The 25488-nt window shown below is 70.9% G+C and overlaps 7 protein-coding genes across 7 annotated transcripts; 3 read left to right on the top strand and 4 right to left on the bottom strand.

Moving 5' to 3' along the window:
- Positions 1 to 284: 284 nt before the first annotated feature.
- Positions 285 to 1850, bottom strand: AURANDRAFT_60117 (tubulin alpha-2 chain; the record flags this gene model as incomplete). Its single annotated transcript, XM_009039513.1, has 1 exon — positions 285 to 1850. One exon carries the CDS (start codon positions 1791 to 1793, stop codon positions 432 to 434), a length of 1362 nt encoding a protein of 453 aa, XP_009037761.1.
- Positions 1851 to 2588: 738 nt separating this feature from the next.
- AURANDRAFT_64644 (hypothetical protein) lies at positions 2589 to 3296 on the top strand (the record flags this gene model as incomplete). The annotated part of the gene is made up of 1 exon (XM_009039311.1): positions 2589 to 3296. One exon carries the CDS (start codon positions 2589 to 2591, stop codon positions 3294 to 3296), a length of 708 nt encoding a protein of 235 aa, XP_009037559.1.
- Positions 3297 to 5922: 2626 nt separating this feature from the next.
- On the bottom strand, positions 5923 to 8085 carry AURANDRAFT_64645 (hypothetical protein; the record flags this gene model as incomplete). The annotated part of the gene is made up of 3 exons (XM_009039512.1): positions 5923 to 6259; positions 6356 to 6640; positions 6917 to 8085. 3 exons carry the CDS (start codon positions 8083 to 8085, stop codon positions 5923 to 5925), a joined length of 1791 nt encoding a protein of 596 aa, XP_009037760.1.
- Positions 8086 to 8310: 225 nt separating this feature from the next.
- On the top strand, positions 8311 to 14344 carry AURANDRAFT_64646 (hypothetical protein; the record flags this gene model as incomplete). The annotated part of the gene is made up of 2 exons (XM_009039312.1): positions 8311 to 9701; positions 9892 to 14344. 2 exons carry the CDS (start codon positions 8311 to 8313, stop codon positions 14342 to 14344), a joined length of 5844 nt encoding a protein of 1947 aa, XP_009037560.1.
- Positions 14345 to 15586: 1242 nt separating this feature from the next.
- Positions 15587 to 15916, bottom strand: AURANDRAFT_15783 (hypothetical protein; the record flags this gene model as incomplete). Its single annotated transcript, XM_009039511.1, has 1 exon — positions 15587 to 15916. A coding segment is annotated over one exon (330 nt), but the record flags the coding sequence as incomplete, so codon positions are not given.
- A 6128-nt stretch (positions 15917 to 22044) lies between these two features.
- Positions 22045 to 24675, top strand: AURANDRAFT_1821 (hypothetical protein; the record flags this gene model as incomplete). Its single annotated transcript, XM_009039243.1, has 2 exons — positions 22045 to 22131; positions 23506 to 24675. Coding segments are annotated over 2 exons (1257 nt in total), but the record flags the coding sequence as incomplete, so codon positions are not given.
- A 111-nt stretch (positions 24676 to 24786) lies between these two features.
- On the bottom strand, positions 24787 to 25209 carry AURANDRAFT_27550 (hypothetical protein; the record flags this gene model as incomplete). Its single annotated transcript, XM_009039510.1, has 1 exon — positions 24787 to 25209. The coding sequence occupies one exon, from the start codon at positions 25207 to 25209 to the stop codon at positions 24787 to 24789; it is 423 nt and encodes a 140-aa protein (XP_009037758.1).
- Positions 25210 to 25488: the final 279 nt, after the last annotated feature.

The following is a 25488-nucleotide window of genomic DNA, read 5'->3' on the forward strand; positions in this document are numbered from 1 at the left end:
GGCGGGCGACCCCCCGAACGAGCCGCGGCGTTCCCTTGGCCGAACCCACCTTCGCTGGGAATTTTCGACGTCGCTCCAACCAACAACCCCCAAGTTTACTTCCCCCCAGGTGCCGAGGGTGCCTTGGCCGAGATTTTCGCGCCGGGGGTTTCCGGACGGCGCTTCGGCCGGGGGTCGGGCGCCCCCGAAGGCGCAGAGGCGGATTCCAACCTCCAGCGAGCCAAGGCGCCTTCCCCTGTCGCCGCGTCGTCCGGCGAGTCGCCCGCTTTCTCCCCGGGGTATGTGCGCGGGTACGGCTTAGTACGGCGCTTCGTTCGGGGCGCGCGCAGTGCGACGGCTGCTCAGGCCGAGGCACCGCGCGACTGCCGGGCGGGGGCCGCGCGACGTCGGGGCGCGCGGGGGGCCGCGGTGTCTTGGGGTAGCGGGTGCGCCTAGTACTCCTCGCCGAAGTCCTCCTCCTCGCCCTCGCCTTCCGCCGTCTCGGCGCCGACCTCCTCGTAGTCCTTCTCGAGGGCCGCGAGGTCCTCGCGGGCCTCGGAGAACTCGCCCTCCTCCATGCCCTCGCCGACGTACCAGTGGACGAAGGCGCGCTTGGCGTACATGAGGTCGAACTTGTGGTCGATGCGCGAGAGCGCCTCGGCGATGGCCGTCGTGTTGGCGACCATGCAGACCGCGCGCATGACGCGGGCGAGGTCGCCGCCGGGGACGACCGTGGGCGGCTGGTAGTTGATGCCGCACTTGAAGCCCGTGGGGCACCAGTCGACGAACTGGATCGTGCGCTTCGTCTTGATGGTCGCGACGGAGGCGTTGACGTCCTTGGGGACGACGTCGCCGCGGTACATGAGGCAGCACGCCATGTACTTGCCGTGGCGGGGGTCGCACTTGGTCATCATGCCCGCGGGCTCGAAGACGGAGTTGGTGATCTCCGCGACCGACAGCTGCTCGTGGTACGCCTTCTCCGCCGAGATGACGGGGGCGTACGACGTGAGCATGAAGTGGATGCGCGGGTAGGGCACGAGGTTGGTCTGGAACTCCGTGATGTCGACGTTGAGCGCGCCGTCGAAGCGGAGCGACGCCGTGAGCGACGACGCGACCTGGGCGAAGAGGCGGTTGAGGTTCGTGTACGTCGGGCGCTCGATGTCGAGGTTGCGGCGGCACACGTCGTAGAGGGCCTCGTTGTCGAGGCAGAAGGTCACGTCCGTGTGCTCGAGGAGCGCGTGCGTCGAGAGCACGGAGTTGTACGGCTCGACGACGGCGTTGGAGATCTGCGGCGCCGGGGAGATGCAGAAGGAGAGCTTGGACTTGCGGCCGTAGTCGACGGAGAGGCGCTCGAGGATGAGCGAGCCGAGGCCGGAGCCCGTGCCGCCGCCCGTCGCGTGGAACGCGAGGAAGCCCTGGAGGCCCGTGCAGTTGTCCGCGAGCTTGCGGATGCGGTCGAGGACGAGGTCGACGATCTCCTTGCCGATGGTGTAGTGGCCGCGGGCGTAGTTGTTCGCCGCGTCCTCCTTGCCCGAGATGATCTGCTCGGGGTGGTAGAGCTGGCGGTAGGTGCCCGTGCGGACCTCGTCGCAGACCGTGGGCTCGAGGTCGACGTAGACCGCGCGGGGCACGTGCTTGCCGGCGCCCGTCTCCGAGAAGAAGGTGTTGAAGGCGTCGTCGCCGCCGCCGATGGTCTTGTCCGAGGGCATCTGGCCGTCGGGCTGAATGCCGTGCTCGAGGCAGAAGAGCTCCCAGCAGGCGTTGCCGCCCTGAATGCCGCCCTGGCCGATGTGGATGCAGATGCACTCGCGCATGGTTGTGAGAGAAGGTGTGTGGGAGTGAAGAGAGCGAGTTTGGAGGAAGTCGAGCTGGATGAGAGCTGCGGCGGGGGACGGAAGCGTTGTATTCGGCGGCGCGGGCGGGTCGGGCGGGTCGATGGCCTCCACGGCCGCGCGCGGGTGCGCGTCGGCGTCGCCGGCGCCGGGCCCGCGGCGGCCGGCGGCGCGACGCGCGACGCGTCCGACGCGACGGCCGCCGCCGTCGCGTAGAACGCGCCGCGCCCCGTTCGACGCTCGTTCTCGGTCGCGCGGTCCTCAAAAATGGCGCCCGTCGGCGCAAAAGTTCGAGCGAAGGTCGGGTAGGGGTGGGGGGCAGCGACGGCGCGCGTCGATCGATAGTTTGTGTGCGCGCGCGCGCGTTCGCTTGAAATGTGCCAGGACGCGGCATCGCGCCTCGAGCACGATGAGCAAACGTGAAGATCCCCGGCCAAGTTACCGCCGCGGCGATTGCAGCCGGTGGTACATCTCGAGTTCCCAGCGGCCTCAACAACCGGCATGTCCCAGTCCTCAAGCCCCTGTCGCGCCCCAAACGAGGGGGCGTATCCAGCGCAGTCGTTTCTCTGCCGCGGACGGCGCGCAGCGGCTGCCGCGCGCCGGCGTGCGATGGGAGTCGGTCGACGCCGGAGCCGGCCCGGGACGAGTGCGCCGAACCCGCGCGTAGGGGTCGTCGCGTGCGTCAACGGCGGCGGAGTCGTGCGGCGGCGGCACGGGCCGGCGCCGGCCGAGCAGGCCGGCAACCGCGTCATCGACAGTGCGGAGAAGGCTGAAGCTATGGCCCGGCCACAGATCGGGCTCCGACGAGCGGTCTTAGCTGTCGCATTGATCGTCGCGAGCCCCTTGAAATTCCCATCGATCACACTACCAACGGCGACGCCCCACAAAGAGCGCATCGCGCACCTCCAGGAGCAGCGGCGCGCGATCGACGCGGAGCTCGCGGCGCTCGAAGCCGAGGCGGGGCCGGCCCTCGAGGCCGAGGCGGGGCCGGCCCTCGAGGCGGAGCGCGTGCGGCCGCGGGACGCGATTCGCGGCTTGTACAAGGCGTTCAACGACCGGGACGCGCCGCGGGTCGCGTCGCTGCTCGCGGAGGACGTCGTATACGAAGACCTCCTGCTCGGCGCGTCGACGATCTGCCGCGGCCGCGAGAGCTTCTCGCAGGCGCTGGCCTTCCACCCCGCGTTCCTGTCGGCGCAGCTCGGCCTGCCCATGGGGCGCCTCGAGCTCGTCGTCGACGACGTCGCCTGCGACGGCGAGCGGAGCGTCGGCGTCGAGTGGCACGTCGAGCTCAACGGCGAGCCGTTCCCCCTGAGCCGCGGCCTCAGCCTGGCGACGATCAACGCCGCGGGGGAGCTCGAGCGCGTCGTCGACATCGCCGAGGCGCCCTGGCGCGTCGTCGGCCTCGTCGTGCGGCCGCTGCTCAGCATCTTCGGCGTCGGCACCGCGGCCGTCGGCGCGGGCTCCGTCTTCTGGCTCGGCCAATAATAGTTTTTAATTCGTACAATGTCCGCCGCCGTGGGGGTCTGCGTTCGCTGGGGCGACTGCGGACGACGTCGCGACCGGCGCGCGCGGTCGGGCCCCGGGGTTGGTAGAGGCTTAAAATTGCTACTAGTAGAAGGGACTCAGGGACTGAGTCGGAATTCCAAGTCGGCCGCCAGGTGCGCATATGCAGATGTCGGCGTCCATGGGCGCGAAGATAAGCCTGCCGTTGTCGAGCTTGACCTGGTAAGGCGCGTAGAAACCGGGGGGAGAGGTCGGAGCGCGATACCACAAGGCGACGATCTTGCCGGCGGCCGAGCTGTGGTCTTCACCAGCGCAGCAAATCACCGAATCTCCGACGTTGAAACGAAGCTCGACGTCCGTCGGGGGCGCCGGAGCAATACGGAGATGCTCCAGAGCGTTCATTGCAACTCGATGGCCTCGGGCCGCGGCGCGTTCGTACCAGCGCTTTGCCTCATCCAGGTCCCCGCCAGGTTCATACTGGATCATTGTACCAAATGAAATCTGTCCCGCGGCGTCGCCCCGCGCCGCGGCCATTCCATACAGCTGCTTTGCCTTCTTCGCATTCCTCTTGACACCGTCGCCGTGTTCGTACAGGCAACCCAGGGCCTGCATCGCCCGCGAAGACCCGAGCTCTGCGGCGCGCTTATAAAGCTTCGCCGCTTTCTTGGAGGACTGCATGAGATCGGCAACACCTTCTTGGTACCACTCGCCCAAAACGCAGATCGCTTCCGGCACCTCGTTCTCCACGTGATGACGAAGCAGAGCCAGGGACTCTATTTTTGACTTTGGCCACGGTGTCCGACAGAGAGGACACGGCATGCCTTGGATTTTCTCCGCGCACGACATGCAGACCGTCCGGGCGCAACAGAACAGAATTGGAGGGTGCTCGTTCACGTCCCAGTCCTCGAGGCAAATCGGGCACCGCGACCCGAACCGCGCGCCGTGGACCGGCTCCGGCTCCGGGTTCGCCTCACGGCGCACGCGTGCGGCCGCGTGCTCCGCAGCGATGCGCGCGCGCACCTCGTCGGCGTGCGACCGCGGCGCGGGGCCGTAGAAGACTTCCTTCGGCGGCGACGGCGATGGCGTCGGCGCCTCCGCGCGCGCCGCCTCCGCGGCCTGGATCTTCTTGCAGGCCTTCCGGTGGCCCCGGTCGCGCCAATCGATGCGTTGACAATCCGTCGAACAGTAGGCCGTCGTCCCGCAACCTTGGCAGAGCTTCGCATTTTCTGCGCCGCAAATCGTGCACTGCTTCAGTGCCAACTTCGTACGGGCCTTGCGCTCCTCGTACTCTCGCTTCTTCTTGATCAGCTCCGGGTCCATGTCGTGCGTCTCTCGTCTCCTGTGCGCGTCCGTGTGTGGATCGCGCGGGCAAGACGTCTGGCTTCGGGTCTCGCCACAGCCGGCGTCTCGACTCGAGTCGACTCGCTAAGACTCGAGTCGCCACCGGACGCGTACGGCGAGGGGTAGTAAGGGTGAGCTCGCCCGCTCGAGCGGTCGGACTGGAAAGGTCGAGTCCACTGTCAAGGGTAGGATTCACTTAGAACTAGTAGCCGCCCGGGGGGCACCAGTATTCGACGACGGCGCGCGCGACGTCGTGGGGCAAATTGTTGATCTTGGAGACCGCGCACGCGAGGACGCGCTTGTGGCTCTTCACGAATTCGTTCCAGCCGCCAGCGGCCGTGACGGCCTTCACAAGGATGTGCGCATCTTCTTCGCGCGTCTCGGGGCGGAGGCGCGGGATGGCGGAGCCCGCGCGCAAATACATCTTCACGAGGCCGCGCTTGCCGGCTTTGAGCGCTTGGATGAGCGGCGTTTTCCCGTCGACCGCTACGTTGACGTCGGCGCCGGCCCAGACGAGAATTTCGGCACATCCGTGGCGGAGAACAAAATGATCAGCCTTGAGATGATACCTCAATAAACTCAAATCTTCACGGCCGCCGTGGCCCGGAGCCTTGATCAAACGCATCGCCGCACACTCAAGTAACGGCGTGTATCCAAGAGAGCAGCGGGCGTCTGCGTCCGCGCCAGCGGCGATCAACTGAGTGACTATTCCTGGAAATCCGCCTCGCGCCGCTTTGTGAAGCGCGGTCCGTCCCTGATCGTCGGCAGCATTCGCGTCCGCGCCCTCTTCGAGCAGAAGAGCCAGCATGTGCGGCTGATTCCGCCAGGCCGCGCCGTGCAGCATCGTCGCTCCGTAGACACTCACGGGGTCGTTGACTCCCACATGGCCCAGCCTGATTCCGCTCTGAACTATGTACTGGTTGGTTGGGTTGCCGTCTTCAGCAAGTTTGTGCCAATCCATGGCCGCCACGGCGTGGGCCAACGCCATTTGAGCGTGGCCGCCGTCGACGACGAGAACTTGCTCAATCCGCGGGTCCGAGCGCGGAGCGAACGCGCGCGCGCGTGTGTGATTCAGATCAAATTTTTTGCCAGTGCGAAGGCCTGATTTCAAAAAGGGTCGCCGATTCGAGCCGTCGCACACATCGAGGCTACATCGAGCCACCCGAGGCCCAGCGCCAATCCACCAACACAACGCAACCTCAACTCGCCCCACCTCAAAAACCGCCGATCCACAAAGCCTCGTCTTCCAACGTTACGAGCGCCGCGCTCAGGACTTCTCCCGCCGCTTCTCCTCCGCGGCCGCCTCCGTCTTCTTGACGAGGCGCGCCGCGAGGTCCGCGGCGAGCTTCGCCCGCGTGTCGTCGTCGAGGTAGTTGGCCTCCAGGAGGAGGCTGTCGCTGGCCTCCTGGAGGCGGTCCCGCGCCATCGCGGACGCCGCCGCGGCGCGCTCGCGGTCGTCGGCGGCGCGGTCGAAGAGGGGCCCGAGCGGCGCCGCGGGCCGCACGGGCGGGGGCTTCGCCGCGGGCGCGGGCAGGCGCGCGTCGCGGGCGCGCTTGAGGGCCTCGGTCCGCGCGACGAGCTGCTCCGCGACCTCGGACTGGAGCCTGCGGGGCGGGAACGGATCGGGCGACGCGGCGCGAGTCCGTCGTCGTCGCGGCGCGGGGTGGGGTAGGGCCGCCTCAGTGCGCCGCGAGAAAAACAGATCCCACGCGGGCGCGCGCTTGGGGTCGACGAGCGCGGTCCGCTGCTCGTCGGCGGCCGCGGGGTCGAGGGCGAGGCGGTCGCGCGCCGCGAGCAGCGCCTCGCGCTCGACCTTGGCCGCGGCGGTCTCGTACTTGTACTCCTGGCGCTGGAGCTCGTCGGCGCGGGCCTTCTCCGCCGCGGCCTTGAACTGCTTCTCCGCGACCTTCTCCTCCGCGGCCGCGCGCGCGGCGGCCTTGGTGTCCGCGACGACGGATTCCGTGAGCTCCTTGGCCTTGTCGCCCCTGCGAGGAAGGGTGTCGGCGCGGAGGCTCCGCGACGCGCGGGCGTCCGCGCGCGCTCGCCCCGGCGTCGTCTCTCTTCGTCGCGCTAAAATAGACTGCGAGCCACGGGTGCGTTGGCCGCCTCGGAACGACGCGCGACGGATGGGAAGCGAGGAACTCGCCACAGGGAACGTTGGCCGCCTCGGAACGACGGGCGACGGATGGGGAAGTAAGGGATTCGCCACGGGCATCGGAACGACGCGCGACGTGAAAAGAAAGAGACGCCGGCGTCCCCACGTGACCTTGGCCGCGGCCGCGAGCCCCGCGCGGGCGACGGCCGAGAAGATCGCGCCCGGGTCGTCCTCGAGGCCGGGGTCGAAGACGTCGCCGTCGTCGAGGACGACCTCGCTCTCGACGCGCACGCCCTCGTCGACGGCGAGGGCCGTGCCCTTGGTCTCGCTCGCCGCGGCGGCGAAGTCGGCCTCGACGACCTCCTCCTTGCCGCTCTCGGCCGCGAGCGCCGAGAAGCCGCGGAGCACGGTGACGCTCGCCTTGGCGGCGCGGCGCGTCGCGTCCGGCAGCGTCGCGACGGAGTCGACGACGTCCTGGACGCTCGCGCGCGCGCCGTCCGCGCGCGCGAGCGCCGCGAGCCGCGCGTCCTCCGCCGCGGCGTCGGCCGCCGCGCGCGCGGCGTCGGCCTCGGCCTTGAGCCGGTCGGCGGCGCGGCCGGGCGCCGCGGCGGCCTCGGCGGCGGCGGCGTCGACGGCGCGCTTCGGCGCGCCGAGCTCGTAGGCGACCTTGTCGCCGACGGCTTTGGCGGGCTTGACGACCGCGGCGTCGACGACGGCGCCCGCCAGGCCCTTGACGGCGCCCGCCGCGAGGTCCGCGGCGCCGCCGACGGCGCCCTTGGCCATGCCGGCGACGCCGCCCGCCGCCGCCGACGCCGCGCTCTTCGTCGCGCCGACGGCCGCGGCCGCGGCCGCGCCCGCGAGGCCCCGCGCCGCGTTCCCCGCCGCGCCGGCGACGAACGACGCCGCGGACAGCGACGCGTTCGCGACGCGCTCCGACGCCTCGCGGCGCTCCCGCTCGCGCTTCTTCTCCGCGGCGGCGGCGGCGGCCGCCGCGCGCGCCTTCTCGCGCTGCGCCTCTCCCAAGGTCCGGCTGTACTCGTCGATCTCGTCGCGGCCGATGAGGCCCTGGTTGAAGAGCGCGTTCGCCTTGCGCAGCCCGTCGAGCTCCGGCGTGAGGCCCTCGACCGCCGTCGTCATCTCGCCGGGCGCGACGTCGTCGACGGCGACGTCCTCGACGATCGGCGGCGGCGCCGCCTTCTTGCCGCCCAGGAGCCCGCCGAGGCGGTCCAGCGGACTTTCCGAGACGGCGACGCCGCAGCGCGGCGCCGCGCGCGGCGCGAACGCGCTCGCGGTCGCCAGCAGCGCCGCTAGCACGCAGGATCTGCGACGGTCCATAATCGCAATGGCAAGCTGCTACAGCAACGAGTGCGCAGCGCCGATGTTGCCTCGCCGCGCAGCCAACATTGACTCTCTGTAACCACTACAATTGTACATAGTGCTATGAAAAGGGAATTGTGCACGGCTGACGCGTCGCCAGTGGCCAAGGCACACGGCTGAGGCGTCGCCGCTGGCCGAGGCAAAACCTCGCCTCCGGCGTAGCGCCTCCGCGCCTCGCTCACCATGGCGCACGAGGGCGCGCGGGAGCGCTACCTCCAGAACATGAAGCGGCTGAGCCGCGGCGGGCGCAACACGCTCAACAAGACGTCGACGCGGAACTTCAACGAGGGCCTGCCCCCGCCGCGGAGCGTGCTCGAGGCGCAGGCGAACGGCGACGCGCCGCCGCCGCCGCAGCCCGCGCCGCCGGCGTCGCCGCGGTCGAGCGGCGTCGCGTCGCCGCGGAGCTCCCAACGAAAGCGCGAGCAGGCCGCGATGCGCGGCGGCCGCCAGACCGTCAAGGCGGCGCCGGGCCGCGCGTCGACGCGGCCGGGCCCGAAGCTCAAGAAGCAGCAGACCAAGGCCATGTTCCAGGCCGCGGCGTCCGCGGCGTCGAAGGGCCTGAGGACCGCGCGGGCCATCAAGAACGCCGAGGGCTTCATCCACGAGGCCCACGGCCTGGGCCACGTCGACGAGGACGCCATCTTCGAGGAGGACGAGGACGAGGAGCCGTCGCCCGGCCGGCGGTCGGGCCGCGCCGCGCACCACGCGCCGCGGCCGCCGGGCCTCGGCATGCAGGGCAAGTCGCTCACGGCGTCGTCGCGCCAGTTCGGCGCCGCCCAGCGGTCCCACGACGCCGTGCGGGCGACGATGCAGATGCTGAGCAAGTCCTTCAAGCCCGAGTCCCTCCAGCAGTCGTCGGCGCGCGACGCGACGAAGGAGAAGGAGCAGACCGTCATCGAAGAGAAGGACGAGGACGCGGAGCAGGCGACGTGCGCGCAGGTCAAGGAGGGCAAGCCGAACCTCTTCGAGGCCCTGGGTCACATCTCGAAGAAGCGCACGGTCAAGGACGTCGACGCCATCAAGGAGACGATCCACGAGTTCGACGACCAGCTGCCCATGCTCGCGACGATGTCCGCCGTCCAGCTCAACGCGTTCTTCCGCGCCGTGACGTTCGTCGAGGCGACGGAGGGCGACACGATCGTCGTCAAGGACCAGCGCGTCGCGGCGCTCCACCTCATCTACCACGGACTCGTCAAGACGGCGGGCGGCGCCGACGGCGCCGAGGAGCGCAAGCTCGCCAAAGGCGCCGTCTTCGGCGAGAGCGCGCTGGTCGCGCCCGACGACGGCGACCTCGCCAAGGGCGCGGACGCGGCCAAGGAGCGCTGGCCCGAGAACTACGTCGCGGCGTCGGACTGCATCGTCCTCGTCGTCAAGCGCACCGACCTCTACCCGGACAAGAAGAAGGAGCCGAAGCGGGCCTACCCGAGCTCCTCCTACTCGGGCTCCGTCGTCGACCGCATCGTGCAGATCCTCGAGTACGGCGAGCCGCGGCAGCGGCCGCCGGAGCTCACCAAGGACCTCGCGGGCCTCCTCAACACCTTCGACTTCTTCAAGCAGCTCCCGCGCGACGCCGCGTCCGCGACGACTTTCGAGAGACGTTTCACGGCGCGGGGACGGGGGCGGGGGACGGGGACGGGGGCGGGGGACGGGGACGGGGGCGGGGGACGGGGACGGGGGCGGGACGACGACGAAGCGGGGGCGCATCGGGGGACGGGGGCGGGACGACGACGAAAGAATCGACGAAAGAATCGTCATCATCGGTAGGCGGAAAGCGACGGCCCAGCTCGCGTCCGAGGCCGTGCTCTTCTCCATCGAGTGCAACGACAAGTTCTTCATCGTCGAGAGCCAGGAGTCGTCGAGCCGGTCGACGGCGAACATGCAGCTCCTGAACCAGATCATGGGCGCGCGCGCGGCCAACGAGAAGCCCGGCGCGGGGCAGGCCAACTACGAGTCCGTGCGCGCCGACTGGCTCTACTTCATCGTGCGCGGGTCCGTGCGCCACAGCGACGAGGCCGGCGGCGCGCCGCGCGACTACCAGCCCGGCGACAACCTCTTCCTCTCGAACGCGACGAAGGAGGGCGGCGTGCCGTCGGAGAGCTTCCGCGCCGTCGAGCGCTCCGACATCGTCGTCGTCTCGCCGTCGCACTACCGCCGCGCCGTCGGCCGCGTGCTCGCGCAGCGCGCGCTCATCTACCCCATCGCGACGGTGCTCCAGGTGCTGAACCGGCCGCCGTCGCTCCGGACGCCCGAGGACACGGAGCTGCTCTTCAAGCACTGCTCCTGCGTCGGCGCGGGCCGCCGCGGCGTCGGCGGCTGCTTCGGCAAGCTCACGACGGAGCAGCGCACGAGCCTCTGCGGCCGCCTCGTCGTCCAGCACGCGAGCCAGGGCCACCCCATCTGCTTCCAGGACGAGATCGGCTCGAGCTTCTACCTGCTCGTGACGGGCTCGGCGAGCGTCTACAAGCGCGGCGACGACGACGAGGCCGCGGACGCGGAGCGGTTCCGGTCCGCGTTCGTCCGCCGGTCCAAGGCCAAGGCCGAGGAGGCGGACCGCGCGCCGTCGCCGGAGAAGTCGCCGGCGAAGCCGCCGGCGTCGCCGACGCGGGGCTTCGGCACGGCCGCCGTGAAGATGGGCAAGATGGTCTCCGCGGGCCGGGGCTTCGGGGCCACGGTCAACGGCGGCGGCCGCGCGATCGGCACGGGCGCGGGCGCGGGCGTCTCGTACGCGGGCGCGGCCGCCACGGCGGGCCAGCGCCAGTTCGGCGCGTCCCACCGCCACGCCAAGGGCGCCGGCGGCAGCGGCCAGCGTCGCTCCTTCGACATCGAGTTCACCGACTCCGACGACGACGACGACGACGACGACGACGACGACTACGGCGGCCGCGACGGCTCCGTCGCCGCGGCCGCGCGGCGGTCCGTCGACGTCGACGTCGAGCCGGAATATACGGGCGAGCACAACGAGGCGCTGGGCCACCGCATCCACACGCTCCACGCCGGCGACTCCTTCGGCGAGCGGAGCCTCATCTTCACGGCGCCGCGGAACGCGTCCGTCGTCGCGCGGCGCGACAGCCTGCTCCTCGTGCTCGACAGCGGCGCCTTCGACGACGTCCACAGCGACGGCCTCGTGCTAAACCAGGAGCTCTCCCTCGAGCTGCTCCAGGCGCCCCTGGAGAAGCGCACGGACCGCGCGGCGCGGCTGCTCTTCAGCTTCCTGCTCAACTTCGCGTTCTTCCGCCGCGTCGGCGCGGACGTGCTGCGCATCCTGCTCCCGGGCATCCACCTCAAGAACTACGCGCGCAACAACATCGTGTACCACCAGGGCCAGGAGCGGGACCACTTCTACCTCATCATCTCGGGCCAGGTGGGCATCTTCCAGGTCATGGCGACGAGCTCGGCCGCCGCGGACGAGCCGAGCTCCGCGGCGGCCGCGCGCGCGTCGCTGAACAAGGGCAAGGGCCGCCAGCCCGTCATGGTGCGGCGCAAGACCATGGACGGCGCGCGCCAGCGCCGGGGGTCCCGCGTCGCGGACCCGAACCGGAGCCTCGACGTCGCGGTGCCCGAGTGCGGCATCTCGAGCTCCGCGTCCTGCATCGCCATCATCGGCCCCGGCGACACCTTCGGCGGCGAGTACCTGCTGTCGACGACGGCCTTCGCGCGGTCCCACTCCACGGTCGTGCTGACGCCGACCGCGGCGCTCATGCGCATCGACCGCGACTTCATCCTCAAGTGGAACGACTGGCACCAGCGCCAGCTCGACGCGCGCCACCTCGCCGAGGCCCTGAACCAGGGCCTGCCGTCGCCCGTGGCGACGCCGTCCGTGCGCGACATGCTGCGCGCCGAGCAGTGCCGCCACGTGCTCCGCCACAAGCCGAGCACGGCGCGGACCGAGGGCGACATCCAGGCGCTCGTCGAGTTCTTCGCGCGGAACCACCTCTTCGAGGAGCACAGCGAGGCGACGAAGCGCGACATCTGCCGCCTGGTCTGGGTGCGCGAGATCGCCGTGGGCGAGGTAATCTGGGACGAGCTCGACGTCGACGGCGTCTACGACGACTACGCGCCGGACGAGGACGAGGACTTCTACCTCATCCTCCAGGGCGCCGTCGCCGCCTACATGACGTCGGAGGTGTCGCGGAGCTGCCAGGACGAGGTGCTCAAGCTCTGCACGCAGACGCGGAAGATCGCGCTCGAGAACACGGAGACGGAGGACGGCCTCGGCCGGCGGATGGGCTACGGCCAGTACCTGTGCACGCTCGTCGCCGGCGACGGCTTCGGCGAGCCGTCGCCGCGGGGGCCCGTCATGCGCTCCGCGACGACGGTGGCGACGGAGGTCACGGAGGTGCTCGTGCTGAGCCACACGGAGTACGCCGCCGTCTTCGACGGCCGGGGGCGCGGGAGCCGCGCGCCGCGCCAGCTGCGGCCGTCGCTCCTCAAGAGCCGCCTCGACCAGATGAACAAGTACGAGGCGCGCATGCTCGCCGAGGGCCGGTCCACGGAGGCCGAGCCGCCCGCGGGCGCGCCCGTGAAGAGCGGCCGGCGGGACCGGAAGAAGCGGGGCAACGCGGAGTCGACGGTGAGCCTCTGGAGCGGCCTGCGCATGCGCTTCTACGACGAGCTCCTGCGCAACCTCGACGCCTTTGCCGGCATGGGCGAGGACGCGCTCCAGCGCCTCCTGCCGCGCCTGACCTGCGAGCTCTACGAGAGCGGCGACGTCGTCGTCGAGCCCGGCGCGGCCGCGCGGCGCGTCTTCCTCGTGGCCTTCGGCGTCGTCGACATCTTCCACGAGGCCAACGCGGGCGCCGCCGTCGGCGAGCTCTACGCCGGGGGCCAGTTCGGCCACGAGCCCCTGCTCTACCGCAAGCGGTTCTCGCCCGTCGGGTATAGGGCGCGGAGCATGGTCCTGCTCGTCGCGCTCACGGAGGGCACGTACTGGCCCCACTGGCACTGCATCTACGACAAGGAGGAGGTCGAGCTCTGCGCCTTCCTGCGGGACATGCCGCTGCTGGCGGAGATGTCCCTGGGCGACATCGTCGCGCTGCGGACGCGGCTCCAGCCGCTGACGATCCCGCGCGGGTCCGCGAAGACGGAGGACGACGTCGGCGACGACGTCTACGTCGTCTACAGCGGCGAGTGCCAGCTCGTGCTCATCAAGCGGTCGCTCACGAAGGACGGCGACGCGTCGAAGCGGAGCCCGCGCGGCGTCTCCGAGAGCCGGACGACGGCGCCCGTGGCCATGGTCGGCAAGTTCTACGCCTTCTCGCGGACGGGGTCGCCGACGCCGGACCCGTCCATGGACCTGGCGCTCCTGGCGACGGCCCAGTCCGTCGTCATGAAATGCCCCGCGGCCTACTTCCGCCAGCACCAGCCGAAGCTGCTCGCGGAGATCCGCGCGTCGACGCTGCTCATCGTCGACTGGACCTACACGAACGTGCTCCGGCGCGCCTACGCGGCGCCGCGGGCGGGGAGCGCGGACGACGCGCCCGAGGACCGGTCGCCGTCGCCGACGCGCCTGCCCGCGCTGCCCGCGGCGTCGCCGCGCGAGCCCGAAACTCGCCTCGCGCTCGCGGACTCGCGGCGCGCGCTGCCCGCGCTGCCGAAGCTGCCGCTCGCCTCGAAGAGCGACCAGCTCGACCTGGAGCTGCTGACGCCGGCCAAGTCCGTGTCGCCGCGCGACGCCGTCATCCTCGCGCCGTCGTCGTCGTCGTTCGGCGGCGGCATCTCGCTCGACGAGGCGCGGCGGCGCCTCGCGACCTTCGACGCGCACTCCAGGTCCGCCGGCGGCGGCTTCGAGGCCTACAAGGCCAAGAAGCTCGCGCGCGCGTCCGCCAAGGGGCCCAAGAGCGCCCTGTCGAAGCGGCTCCCGGGCGCGTCGCCGCGCGCGGTCGCCGCGCCGCTGCCCGGCATCTCGCGCGCGTCGACGCGCGACTCGCGGACGTCGCGGCAGACGAGCCGCCAGTCGCGGGGCGACACGCGGAGCTCGAGCCGCCAGGTCGACGCCGCTCCGGGCGCGTCGGGCCCGAGCTCGCGGTCCGCGGACGTCCGGCCGGGCGACCCCGCGCGCGCGGCCGCGGCCGCCGACGCGGGCCGCGCGCTCTTCCGCAAGCCGTCCAAGTTCGTCGCGCCGACGAACGACGCGACGACGGTCCAGCGCCTCCTGCGCCAGACGCGCAAGCGCAACATGTCCTCCATCGACGCGACGCGGACGTGGCACGCGCTCTAGGACCGCGCGGGGCGCGCGTCGTTTTTAATTACTAGTAACATAAAAAAAAATAAAAGTGTGTCCTTCGCATCCTCTCGGGATGGGCTGGGGTCGCGGTCGTCGTTTGTATCACACTCGGGCACCTTGGTCATGTGCCCTGGCCATACTCACTGCGTTCCTGGGAGTTTCGCCTGTTCAGGCGCGCGGACATCTGGGTTCCAGAGCATGCTCAGAGGGCCACAACTGGCCACTATAGGCGTGTATCGCCGTCATCCGCATACTGCTGCACACGTTGGATCATAACCAAGCCCAGGGGCGTCCCAAACACGGCGTGGAGCAGAAATCTCCGTGTTTATAGGTATTTTTCCAGCCTCGGAGCCCCGAATAGGGCTCCCGGCGCGGTAGCGCGCGCGCGCGCGCCAGGCGCGACATTTAGCCCGGTCAGCCCGATCGAGGACCGATCCCAGTGCATGAACTCGGACTCCAATAGCCGGGGCCACGGGGTGGGGCGCATCTCGCGCGTTAAAACGTCGACCGAACTTCGACGACGAACGGTAATTTATAAACCCTGGAAATACGAGTCCCGCGGTGATCAGCACGGCGCGATGCCTCGAAGATGTGCGAAATTCGGCGCTTTGAGCTACTCTTTCGGTAAAGAGTGGCCTCCATTGAAATTATTCGCCAAAACACCCCGGACGGTTCGGCGAGACGCGGTTATTTGAGTTTTAAGACTAGTTCTAGGCCCTCATCTGTGAATGATTGCTCTCTATCTCGAGGAATCCGGTCGACTCGGACCTCGGAAGCGGCCCTTCGACGTCGCTCGCGTTTCTTCGATCGAAATAACTGATTCCCGCGGCCCCGAAACGAGCCCCGAGACGCGAACGTCGAATTTAAAAATACTTCCGGTGCCAAAAAGCTATAGCTAGATAGCACGAGCGACTTCCCCGTCGACCAGGCCGTCCCGCCAGAGCCGCCGAGCGAAGCCGCTCGACACAAAACAGCCGAGATAGGGCCTCTTCGGGACGTCCGGCGACGGCTCGCGAGCCGATACGAGCCCCGCGCCATGCAAGACGGTCGGAAAACGGTGTTATCGGGCGCGCCGAGTCGCCCACGACGCCCACGGGCTTCGCGGTACCAAAACCGCGAGGAGCGGCGCCTCTATTCCGACGACGTAGGGGCTCCCCGGGGCGCCGCGACGATGTGAATTTTAGGCGGGGCGGCCTAGGACATGAAGTCGCTCCAGGGCTCCCTCGGCGTGACGTCCTCGCGCATCCACATCGTGACGATCTGCTTGTAGCCCTCGCGCACGAGGCAGCCCGTGTGCATGGTGTTGCCGTCGTCCATGTAGCCGTCGTCGCGCTTGTAGGCGAAGAGCACCGCGGAGCCGTCCCGCGGCTGGACCTTGATGTTCGCCTTCGGGAACACGGTGCCGCCGCCGACGTCCGCGGCCTTGCAGTAGTGGATGAGCGTCGCGACGCGGCCGCCGCGCGCGTAGGGCTTGCGGTTGCAGACGCCGTCGCAGTGGGGCCGGTACTCGCCCGCGACCGCGTACTGGATGAAGTTCAGCGGCTCCTGGAAGGAGCCCGTGTCGAGCTTGTAGCGGCGCTGGACGCGCGCGAACTCGAAGGCGCGGTTGATGAGGCGGTTGTTCACGGAGGTCTTGTTGCGGTCGCTCCAGTTCAGGTTCGCGGAGATGGCGCGGCGGTCCGCGATGACGGTCCGCTCGCCGAAGACCTGCGCGTCGCTCATGCCGATCTTCCGCGCCTGGCCCTCCATGTCGGCGCACTCGTCGCCCAGGGTCCACTCGGGCATGTAGGCGATGAAGGGGTCCTCGCTCAGCACCTGGACCTCGAGGTCCCGGCCGTCGTAGGCGTCGGCGTACGTCTTGTTGACGACGGGCGTCGTCGCCGGCGTCGACTCCGCGCAGAGCCGCGTGTGCTTCTCCTCCTTGAAGACGTGGGTCGTCTGCTTGTAGAACTCGATGACGGACCGGTAGAGGAGCTCGCCCGTCTCCTTGTCGCGCCAGTCGTAGAGCTTGCCCCGCTCCACCATCATCGGCAGCGCGTCGTTCGCGGGCACGTCGCGCGACTCGCCCGTCTCGACGTTCGTCAGCGTCATGGGGAACTGGGCCCTGTTCACGAACTTGGCCTCGAAGGGGTCGTTGCGTTCCGACTCGCGCTTCTCGACGTCCAGGTCCTTGACGACGGGCGCCTCGCCGAGCACGTGGCGCTCCATGCCGCGCGCGACGGTCACCCGGCCCTCGAGCAGGTCCGACGTGCACTCCTGGTCGCCGTGGGCCGCGAGCCGCCACCCGAAGGTGTGCCCGTGGTACGAGTTCATGTTCATGGACCCGCCGCTCGCGTCGAGCACGCCCATGGACACGGGCTCCTCCGTGCCGATCCAGAAGAGCTCCCGCGCCTCCGGGTAGGGATTCTCGAAGGTCACCTCGACCTGGTTCGCATTCTGCCGGAGCAGCTTCGCGCGGTTCCCGCCGACGAGCGGCAAGGCGGCCAAAAACAGCCGCAGGAAGCCGACCATAATTTGCGACGCGGCTTCGACGGCTTCGTCGACGGATTGATGCTTTGTTGCAGTCATGTTGCAGCCGACATGTGCGTCGCTCGCCGCTCGCTCCCGATAAGGAAATCCACGGACTGCGTTCGTCTTTACGGGCAACCAGGCCTAGATCGTCTTCATCGGGTTGAGGTCGAAGGGGAGGTTCTGGTTGTTGAGCGCGACGAACGTGTTGTAGGCCTGCTTCGCGGCGCCGAGGGCGGCGGCGCCCTCGTTGACGAGCTGCTGGTTCGACGGTCGCGGCGCCTCCTTGGCGCCGAAGCCGAAGAGGCCGCCCTCCTTCTTGAGGCACGTGCCCATGCCTCGGCAGCCGACGTCCGCGAGCGTCTCGCGCGCGGCGATCATCTTGTCGACCTCGGCCTTCATCGCCTTGGTCTTGTCGCTCTCCTTGACGTCGCTGTAGGTGTTCGCCCAGAGGTCCGCGGCGAGCTCGCCGTTGCAGAAGACGCCGATCTTGCCGCCCTTCTTGCCGAGCTCGGCGGCGGTGTCGTCGACGAGCTTCGCCCAATTCGCCGTCTGGAGCTCGCTCACGGCGTCGCCGACGATGTACTCGCCGAGCTTCTCGATGCGCGGGTTGTAGCGCAGGTAGTTGGCGGGTTGCGTGGCGCGGCCCTTGGCCGACGCCGTCTGCGGCAGCAGTGCGGCGCCGGCGGCGCCGACGACGGCCGAGCCCAGCTGCCGCCGGTCGAGCGTCGTCGCCGGCTTCAGCGCGCTCGCGCTAACGAGGAGCAATAGGACAGCGCGCATGGTTGGGCGCAGGGTGCGGCGCTCGACGACGCTCTACGCGATGTTGATGCGCGTGTCGTCGTCGCGGACAGAGGATCGAGCTCCTTCGGAGCGCCGCCTCGGCAGCCCCAAACGACGATGGAGCGCCTCGTCGCGCCGCTGCTGGCCCTCGCCGCGGCGATCGCGACGGCCAAGGACCACCGCGGCAGCATGTGCCTGCGGTGCAAGTCCGGCGGCCAGAGCGACGGCGGCACGGCGACGATCCCGGACGTGGGCTGCGTGCACTGGTGCTCGCGCGCCGGCTTCTGCGGCGACGGCGACCAGTACCGCATGGGCCTGGACTGCCGGAACCGGGCGGATCTGCCGAGGGACGTGCTCGACCGCGCCGTCGCGCGCGCGCAGAAGGAGAGCGGCGAGCGCTACCACCCGGACTTCGTCAAGGCGCACGGCCGCCAGACGTTCGAGCAGTACAAGCGGGCCGCGGACCACGGCGCGCGGTTCGGCGCGGCGATCTCCATCCGCGGCGAGCGCCACTGCGGCACGGGCTGGGTGCGGGTCATGACCAACGACAACTGCCGCGAGCGCCACTACTGGTCGCCGAAGCTCGACGCGGACGGCCTGTACGGCTGGAAGCACGACTTCCTGCCGACGACGTTCTCCGCCGAGTCCAAGGACGCGATCGTCGTCGTCTACCGCAACGCCATGAACTGGGTGCTGAAGATGAAGAAGACGGCCTACAGCGTGGCCATCGACCGCATCGGCGGCGGCGTCGAGAAGTTCGTGTCGACGCCGTTCAGCGAGCGCGGCAAGGGCTTCGACCACCTCCTCGACCTGCGGCGGCAGAAGTACGGCCAGTACCTGGGCTTCGGCAAGTCCCACGCCAACGTCCTGGGGTGCCGCTACGAGGACCTCGTCCGCGAGCCCGTCTACCTCTTCCGGAGGCTCCGGAACCTCGGCTTCGACTGCGACCACGACCCGGACGACCCGGAGTCGCCCTTCCGCTACGTCAAGGGCTACGCCAAATTCGGCGGCGCCAAGGACGGCGGCACCCACTTCACGGCGCCGAAGAACGCGTCCTGGTCCCCGCGGGACTGGGCCGCGCTCGTCTCGCGGCTCGACCGGACCGTCGAGCGCGCGCTCGGCTACGCCTACGACGCGGGCAGGCCGGGCATCTACGCGGCCTACCCGGCGCTCCCGGGCTCGGGCGTCCTGCGGCCCGAGGACCGCCGGCGGCGGCGGCGCTAAACCTTACTTACCGGTGCCGCTTTTCGGTGCTTCCGCAGGCCGTTCCTCGCCTCGAGGGCCAGCGCGGCGGCGAAGAGGCACCCACCGTAGACGTAGTTCATGCTGAACGCCTTGGGGTAGACGATCAGCGAGCAGACGATGGTCAGAATCTTGCGGACGATGCCGACGGTCACGGCCGCGACGCCGCCCGCCTCCTTGATGAGGACCGTGTAGGACCGCACGGCGAGGTAGAACGTCAGCGTCCGCGCGACGAGCAGCGCGACGGCCCAGGGCCGCGCGGCGAAGTAGAGCAGCGCCCGGCCGAGCTCGCCGTCGACGAGGGCGACGCCGCCCACGGACGCGAGGCCGAACGCGTTCGCGTGGAACATGGCCTCGACGACGGACGCGCCGTAGTCCCGCAGCGCGGCGTCCTGCAGCCCGACCTGGGCCGCCGCGAAGAACAGAAACAGCACGTTGCAGGCGACGCCCCGCGACGAGAAGGACACGTCGACGGCCGCGGCGCCGAGCGCGAAGCAGGCCGCGGCCGCGCCCATGACGACGACGGCCGCGACCTCGTATGCGTCGTAGCGCCGGCCGAGGAAGAGCGACGACACGACCATGGTCGGCGCGACCTTGCTGCACTTGAAGATCGTCGACACCGTGAAATTGACGTACTTGTTCGCGAGCTTGCCGAGCGTCTGCCCGAGCGCCATCGACACGCCCATGGCGCCGTAGAGCGGCAGCGGCGCCTTCCGCGGCGCCGCCGCGTCGCGCGAGCACCAGGACGCGACGGCGAAGAGCAGCAGCTCCACGGTGGCCGTCGTCTCGAAGAAGTCGAAGCCCGGCAGCCGCGCGTAGAGGTACTCCTCGAGCACGTTGCTCACGACCATGAGCGCGATGAAGTTGGCCGAGAGCGCGACGATGCGCGTCGGACTCGCCATCGCTGCTGGCCTGGCGCCGCGGCGCAGCGGCGGCGCCGTGGTGCAGCGGCGCTGTGGCGCAGCGGTGCGCGACGCGCGCGATGGGCTGCCACAAGCTTCACCATCGGATCAACATAGGAGAAACCTAAATAAATCGCGCGGCCGGATAAAAAATCCCAACCGCAACGATAGTTGCTCCAATCAGAACGTTGATCGCCCGCTGACGCGGCGAGCGGCGCGCCGAGTTTTTTCGCGCGCCCCCGTCGCGCGCGCCGCGCACGACCTCGCGCCTGAAAACACCCCCACCCTAACAACAAAACGGGTCCAGTTTGCACCGTGGTATATGCTCAAGCAGGGAGGCGGGGAGGCGTGCTGCGGGCGGGAGGCGCGGCGCGGCGCGCCTCTCGAGGAGGCGCGCCGCGGCCGCGATCGCCCGCGAGCATGTTCAGATGGTCTTGACGACGGCGGCCTCGTCGCTTGGTCGCCTCTTGCAGTCCGGCGTGTTCTCGCGGGAGACGAAGGCCGGCGCCTCCTGGGCTGCCGTCCTCGAGGATCCGTCGGCGCGGCTCGGCGACTCGCGAATCGCGTCGGATCTGTGTGGGCTCCGGCGGAACATGCGCACGCGCTCGGCGCCGAAGTGCCGCTCCTCCGCCGCGTGGCTCGCTGGACTCTCCGGGCACCACCGCCGCGGCGTCGCGCTCGAGCCGCCGCTGCTCGAGGCGCAGTCGATGGGCCGCACGATGGAGATGGGCAGCGTCATGCTCGCCGGGGAATTGGCGGGCTCCAGGACTGCTTCTGGGTGGCGTCCGAGGCTGGCGCGGACGAGGCTGGCGGTTCGACAACAGACGCGGCCGGAGAGCGACGACGAGGCGCGCACCGCAGAGCAAGATTCTCAGACCGTCGCTTGAAAGCGTTGCGCCGGATTGGGGTAATGACGTAAACGCTGAGATGCAACTGATGTTTGACGGCAACATTGGCGAGCTGAGACCGATTGCGTCGTTGCTAATTGCGCGGCTCTGCGCGCTCCTTGCGAGCTGCGAGCGTGAGTGCGCCCGCTGCGACCCCGGGGCTACTAGACGCTAGTGAGCCCTTCAAAGACGCGCCGGGACACCGTTGAACCCCGAGCGACGCCGTGAAGAAACCGCACGTCGTTAAACGTCGACGGACGCGATGCCGCAGGCCCACAATGCGGCGGCTCTGAAGAACACGACGAACACGGCGCCGGCCGCCGACGACGACGCCCCCGCGCCGACGACGGCCGCCGCGAAGCTCGCCGCCGCCGCTCGGGGCCGGACCGAGTCGAAGCCGAAGCCGTCGTACCGGGCGTTCGGCGGCGGCCCGTCGCGGAGCACGTCGCGCCCGGCGACGGCCGCCGCCCGGAGCAAGTCCCGGGGCCCCGCGGCGGCGCGCAGCGCGACCGCCCCCCAGCCCGGCCGGGCGGCGACGACGCTCCAGGCGGCGGCGCGGGGCCGGACGGGCCGGCGGCGATCGATGGAGGTCGCCAAGGAGCGGTTCAGCTACCTCAAGTCGTCGACCGTGGCCGCGCGGCGGGGCGCGTCGTCCGTGACGGCGACGACGACGGCGGCGTCGCGGAGCCGGAGCAGCGCGCGGCCGTCGGCGTCCGGGCCCGCGAAGTCGCGGTCGCCGCCGCCGCCCGCGGCGGCGCCGCGGCCGTCGACCGCGGCCGCGGTGTCGCGGTCGGCCATCATGCCCTGCGCGCGCGCGCGCCTCGCGGCCGCGGCCGCGGCGGCGCCGGGCGAGGCCGCCGCGCCCATCGCCGAGGTCGAGAGCGAGGCCGCGCTCCGGGCCGCGGAGCAGATGAGCACGATGCTCGAGAGCGTCGGCAAGGCGCCGATCGTGCCCGGCCTGCTCGTGACGACCTTCGCGGGCTCGACGGACGAGGACATCGCCGAGGCCTGCGAGAAGATGCGCGCGCCCAAGGGCCAGCGCTGGGACGTCACGGCGAAGATCAAGGCGCGCGACGAGAAGCTCGGCGCGCTGCGGTCGCTGCTGTCGCGCGTCGCGGAGCAGCGCAAGGCCTTCGGGACGCTCGTGTCCCAGATCGAGGTCAAGCTCCTCGCGACGGCGGCCGAGGAGCGCGACAAGGCCGACAAGGCCGACAAGGCGCTCGTCGCGGGGAGCGGCCTCGGCGACCGGCTCGAGCGCATCGAGTCCGAGCGCGACCAGGCCCGGGAGGCCGCGAAGCTCCTCGAGGTCAAGCTCGCGGCGGCGGCGACGGCGCGCGACGCCGCCGAGGCCGCGGCGGCCGAGGGCAAGGCCGAGGCCGCCGAGCTCAAGGAGTCGCTCGGCGCCGCGAGCGCGGAGCTCGTGAGCCTCAAGGAGGCGTCGATGCGCGACGCGGGCCTCGTCGAGGGCACGCTCCTCGCGGGCCAGGACCGCACGGCGGCGCAGGCGTCCCGGGTCGCGGCGGCGGAGCGCGAGCGCGACGAGCTGCGCGCGGCCCTCGCCGAGGCGCGCGCGGGCCTGAGCGTCGCGACCGAGGGCAGCTCGGCGACGACCGCGGCGACGGAGCGGCTCCTCGCGGACGCGACGGCGGAGCGCGACGCGGCGCGCGCGGAGGCCGCGGCGGCGCGGCGGTCCCTCGCGGACCAGACGGCGGCCATCGCGCGCGCCGAGGGCAAGGCGGAGATGGCGTCGGCGCACGCGACGGAGGCGCGCGCGGCGCTCCTCGTCGCGCAGCGCGACGCGGCCGAGGCGCTCGCGCGCGCGCGCGTCGCCGACGAGGCGGACCAGCGGCGCTTCAGCGAGCTCGAGGTCGCGCGCCACGACGAGCAGGACAAGGTCAGCGCCGCCGTCGCGGCCTGCGACGCCAACGTCGCCAGCGCGCGCGCGGAGGCGCGCGCGGCCGAGGCGCGCGCCGCGCACCTCGAGGCGTCCGTCGCGAGCCACGCGGACGCGCTCCAGGCGCTGCGGTCCGAGCTCGCGGCGAGCGAGGCGGAGCGCGACCGCCTCGGCGAGGCGAGCGCCCGCGCCGACGGCGGCGCGGCGGAGACGCGCGCGGCGCTCGCGGCCGCCGAGGCCGCCGCGCGCGACCTCCGGGGCCAGCTCGACACGCGGCGCGCGACGGACGAGGTGCGCACGGAGGAGCTGCGCCAGCGCGCGGCGCGCGCCGAGGAGGAGCGCGAGCGCCTCGCCGCCGAGGTCCTCGCGAAGAGCGCCGCGGTCGCGGAGCTCCGGCTCCGCGCCGAGGCCGCGGAGAAGGCGCTCGCGGCCGCGGAGGCGCGCGCGGCGGACGCGGACGCGGCGCGGGGCGACGCCGCGGCGGAGCGCGACGCCCGGGCCCGCGACGCGGACCTCGCGGAGCAGGCGCGCGCCGTCGAGGCGTCGCTGCGCGCGACGGCCGAGGCCAAGGAGGAGCGCGAGCGCCGCGAGCGGACGGCCGCGCTCGCGCAGCTCCTCGCGCTCCAGGGCCGCTGCGATTTGGACCGCGCGGCCTTCGAGGCCGAGGCGGCGGCCCTCGGCGACGACCGCGCGGCCAACGACGCGGCGCTCGCCGCGCGCGCGGCCGCGGACCGCCGCGCGCTCGACGCCGCGACGGAGGGCCTCGCGGCGCGCGAGACGGAGCTGGCGTCGCTGCGCGCCGAGCTCGACGAGAAGAACGAGATCGACGCCAAGGCGCAGGCCCTGGCCCTCTCCGAGGCCCGCGGCGAGGTCGAGGCCCTGCGGCGGCGCCTCGCGGCGACGGAGGAGGCGACGCGCGACGCCGCGGCGACGTGCGAGGGCCGCGTCGCGGAGATGGAGGAGAAGCTGCGCGACGCCGACGTGACGCGGCGCAAGCTCCACAACACGATCCAGGAGCTCCGGGGCAACATCCGCGTCTTCGCGCGCGTGCGGCCGTTCCTGCCGAGCGACGGCGCGGCCGCGGACGCGCCGCCCGTCGTCGTCGACATGGCCGACGGCACGTCGCTGACGCTCGCCGCCGAGGACGACGACGCCGACGGCGAGCCCTTCGGCGACAAGAAGCGGAAGCGCCGCAAGGAGCTCTTCTCCTACGACCACGTCTTCGGCCCGTCGACGGGCCAGGAGCGCGTCTTCACCGAGGTCGCGGAGTTCGTCCAGTCCGCGCTCGACGGCTACCAGGTCTGCCTCTTCTCCTACGGCCAGACGGGCAGCGGCAAGACGCACACGATGCAGGGCACGGGCACGGGGCCCATGCGCGGCATCATCCCCCGCGCGATGGAGCAGGTCGCCGCGTACTGCGACGCGCAGCGCGCGCGCGGCTGGGCCTACGAGATGGAGGTGTCCTACGTCGAGATCTACAACGAGCAGGTCCGCGACCTCCTCGCCGACAACGGGCCGGCGCCGGCGCCCGGCGGCGACGTGCGGCCCCCGAAGCCCGCGGGCCTCGAGGTCCGCCGCGACCCGAAGACGGGCCGCGTCTACGTCGACGGCTGCACGCGGACGCCCGTGGACCCCGGCGACAAGGCCATGGTCGACGACCTCATGCAGTGCGCGGCGACGCACCGCTGCGTCGCCGCGACGGACATGAACGCGGTGTCGTCGCGGTCGCACGCGGTCTTCACGCTCCACCTCACGGGCACGCACGCGGAGAAGAAGGCGCGGCTCAAGGGCGCGCTCAACCTCGTGGACCTCGCGGGCTCCGAGCGCCTCGACCGCTCCGGCGCCGTCGGCCAGCGCGCCAAGGAGGCGGCCCACATCAACAAGTCCCTCTCCGCGCTCGCGGGCGTCTTCTCCGCGCTCAACCGCAAGCAGACCCACGTGCCCTACCGCGACTCCAAGCTCACCTTCCTCCTCCAGCCGGCCCTCTCCGGCGACGGCAAGACGCTCCTCTTCGTCAACCTCTCGCCCACGCCGGGCTCCGCGAACGAGTCCCTCTGCTCGCTCCGCTTCGCGAAGCAGGTCCAGTCCGTCGAGCTCGGCAAGGCGAAGCGCCACATCGAGACCGTCCACTAGCGTGGCGTCCCTCTCCCGCCCCTCCCCCCTTTCCCCCTCCTCGCTAGTCCTGAGCACGCGCGGTCTCTACGGCGTCGGGGGCGGAGCCTACGCGCGCGGGTGCTCCACGGGGCTCGGGGGCGCCCAGAAGCGCTCGCTGTTGTAGACCGACGCGCCGACCTTCCAGTCCTTGACGCCCTTCATGATCTCCGCCTCGTCGGCGTCCTGGTTCAGCTTGGCCGCGACCGCGCGCGCGTCCTCCTCGGCCTGGAGGTACGGCACGATCGCCATGCGCGCCTCGCGCTTCTCCTTCTTCGCCGCGTTCCGCTCGAGGTTGCACTGGCCCACGCGGTAGAACCCGAAGGCGACCGTGAGCAGCGACCCGACCCAGATCATCCACCCGTCGGGGCCCCGGTTGATCGTCGCCTTTTTGAAGATGACGTCGGGGTAGCCGCCCGCGGGCGGCATGTCCTGCACGACCTTCTTCAGGTCCCCCGACGTGACGTGCGTCGTCGTCGGGCCGCCGCCCATGGGTCGCCGCCCCGGCCCCGCCGCCAGGGGGCGCATGGCGCGAGCGAAACGCATGGCCATATCGAGGACAGCCTCAGCCGCGGCACTCTGCCGACGGTGCCGAGGTGTTGATGGTGTTGCCAGAGAGAATGGTGATGGCTCGAGCTACTAGTTCCGCCCGCTAGGGGCAGCCCCAATGCCGGCGGCGCGGTCCAGCGGCTACTGGCCGTGGGCTTGGGCGGCGCCGGCGCCGGCGCCGGCCGCCGGGCTTCCAGCGGCGCTCGGCGCCGGCGCCGCGCG

Source organism: Aureococcus anophagefferens (genome assembly GCF_000186865.1).
Source record: "Aureococcus anophagefferens unplaced genomic scaffold AURANscaffold_11, whole genome shotgun sequence".
Lineage (NCBI taxonomy): Eukaryota > Pelagophyceae > Pelagomonadales > Pelagomonadaceae > Aureococcus > Aureococcus anophagefferens.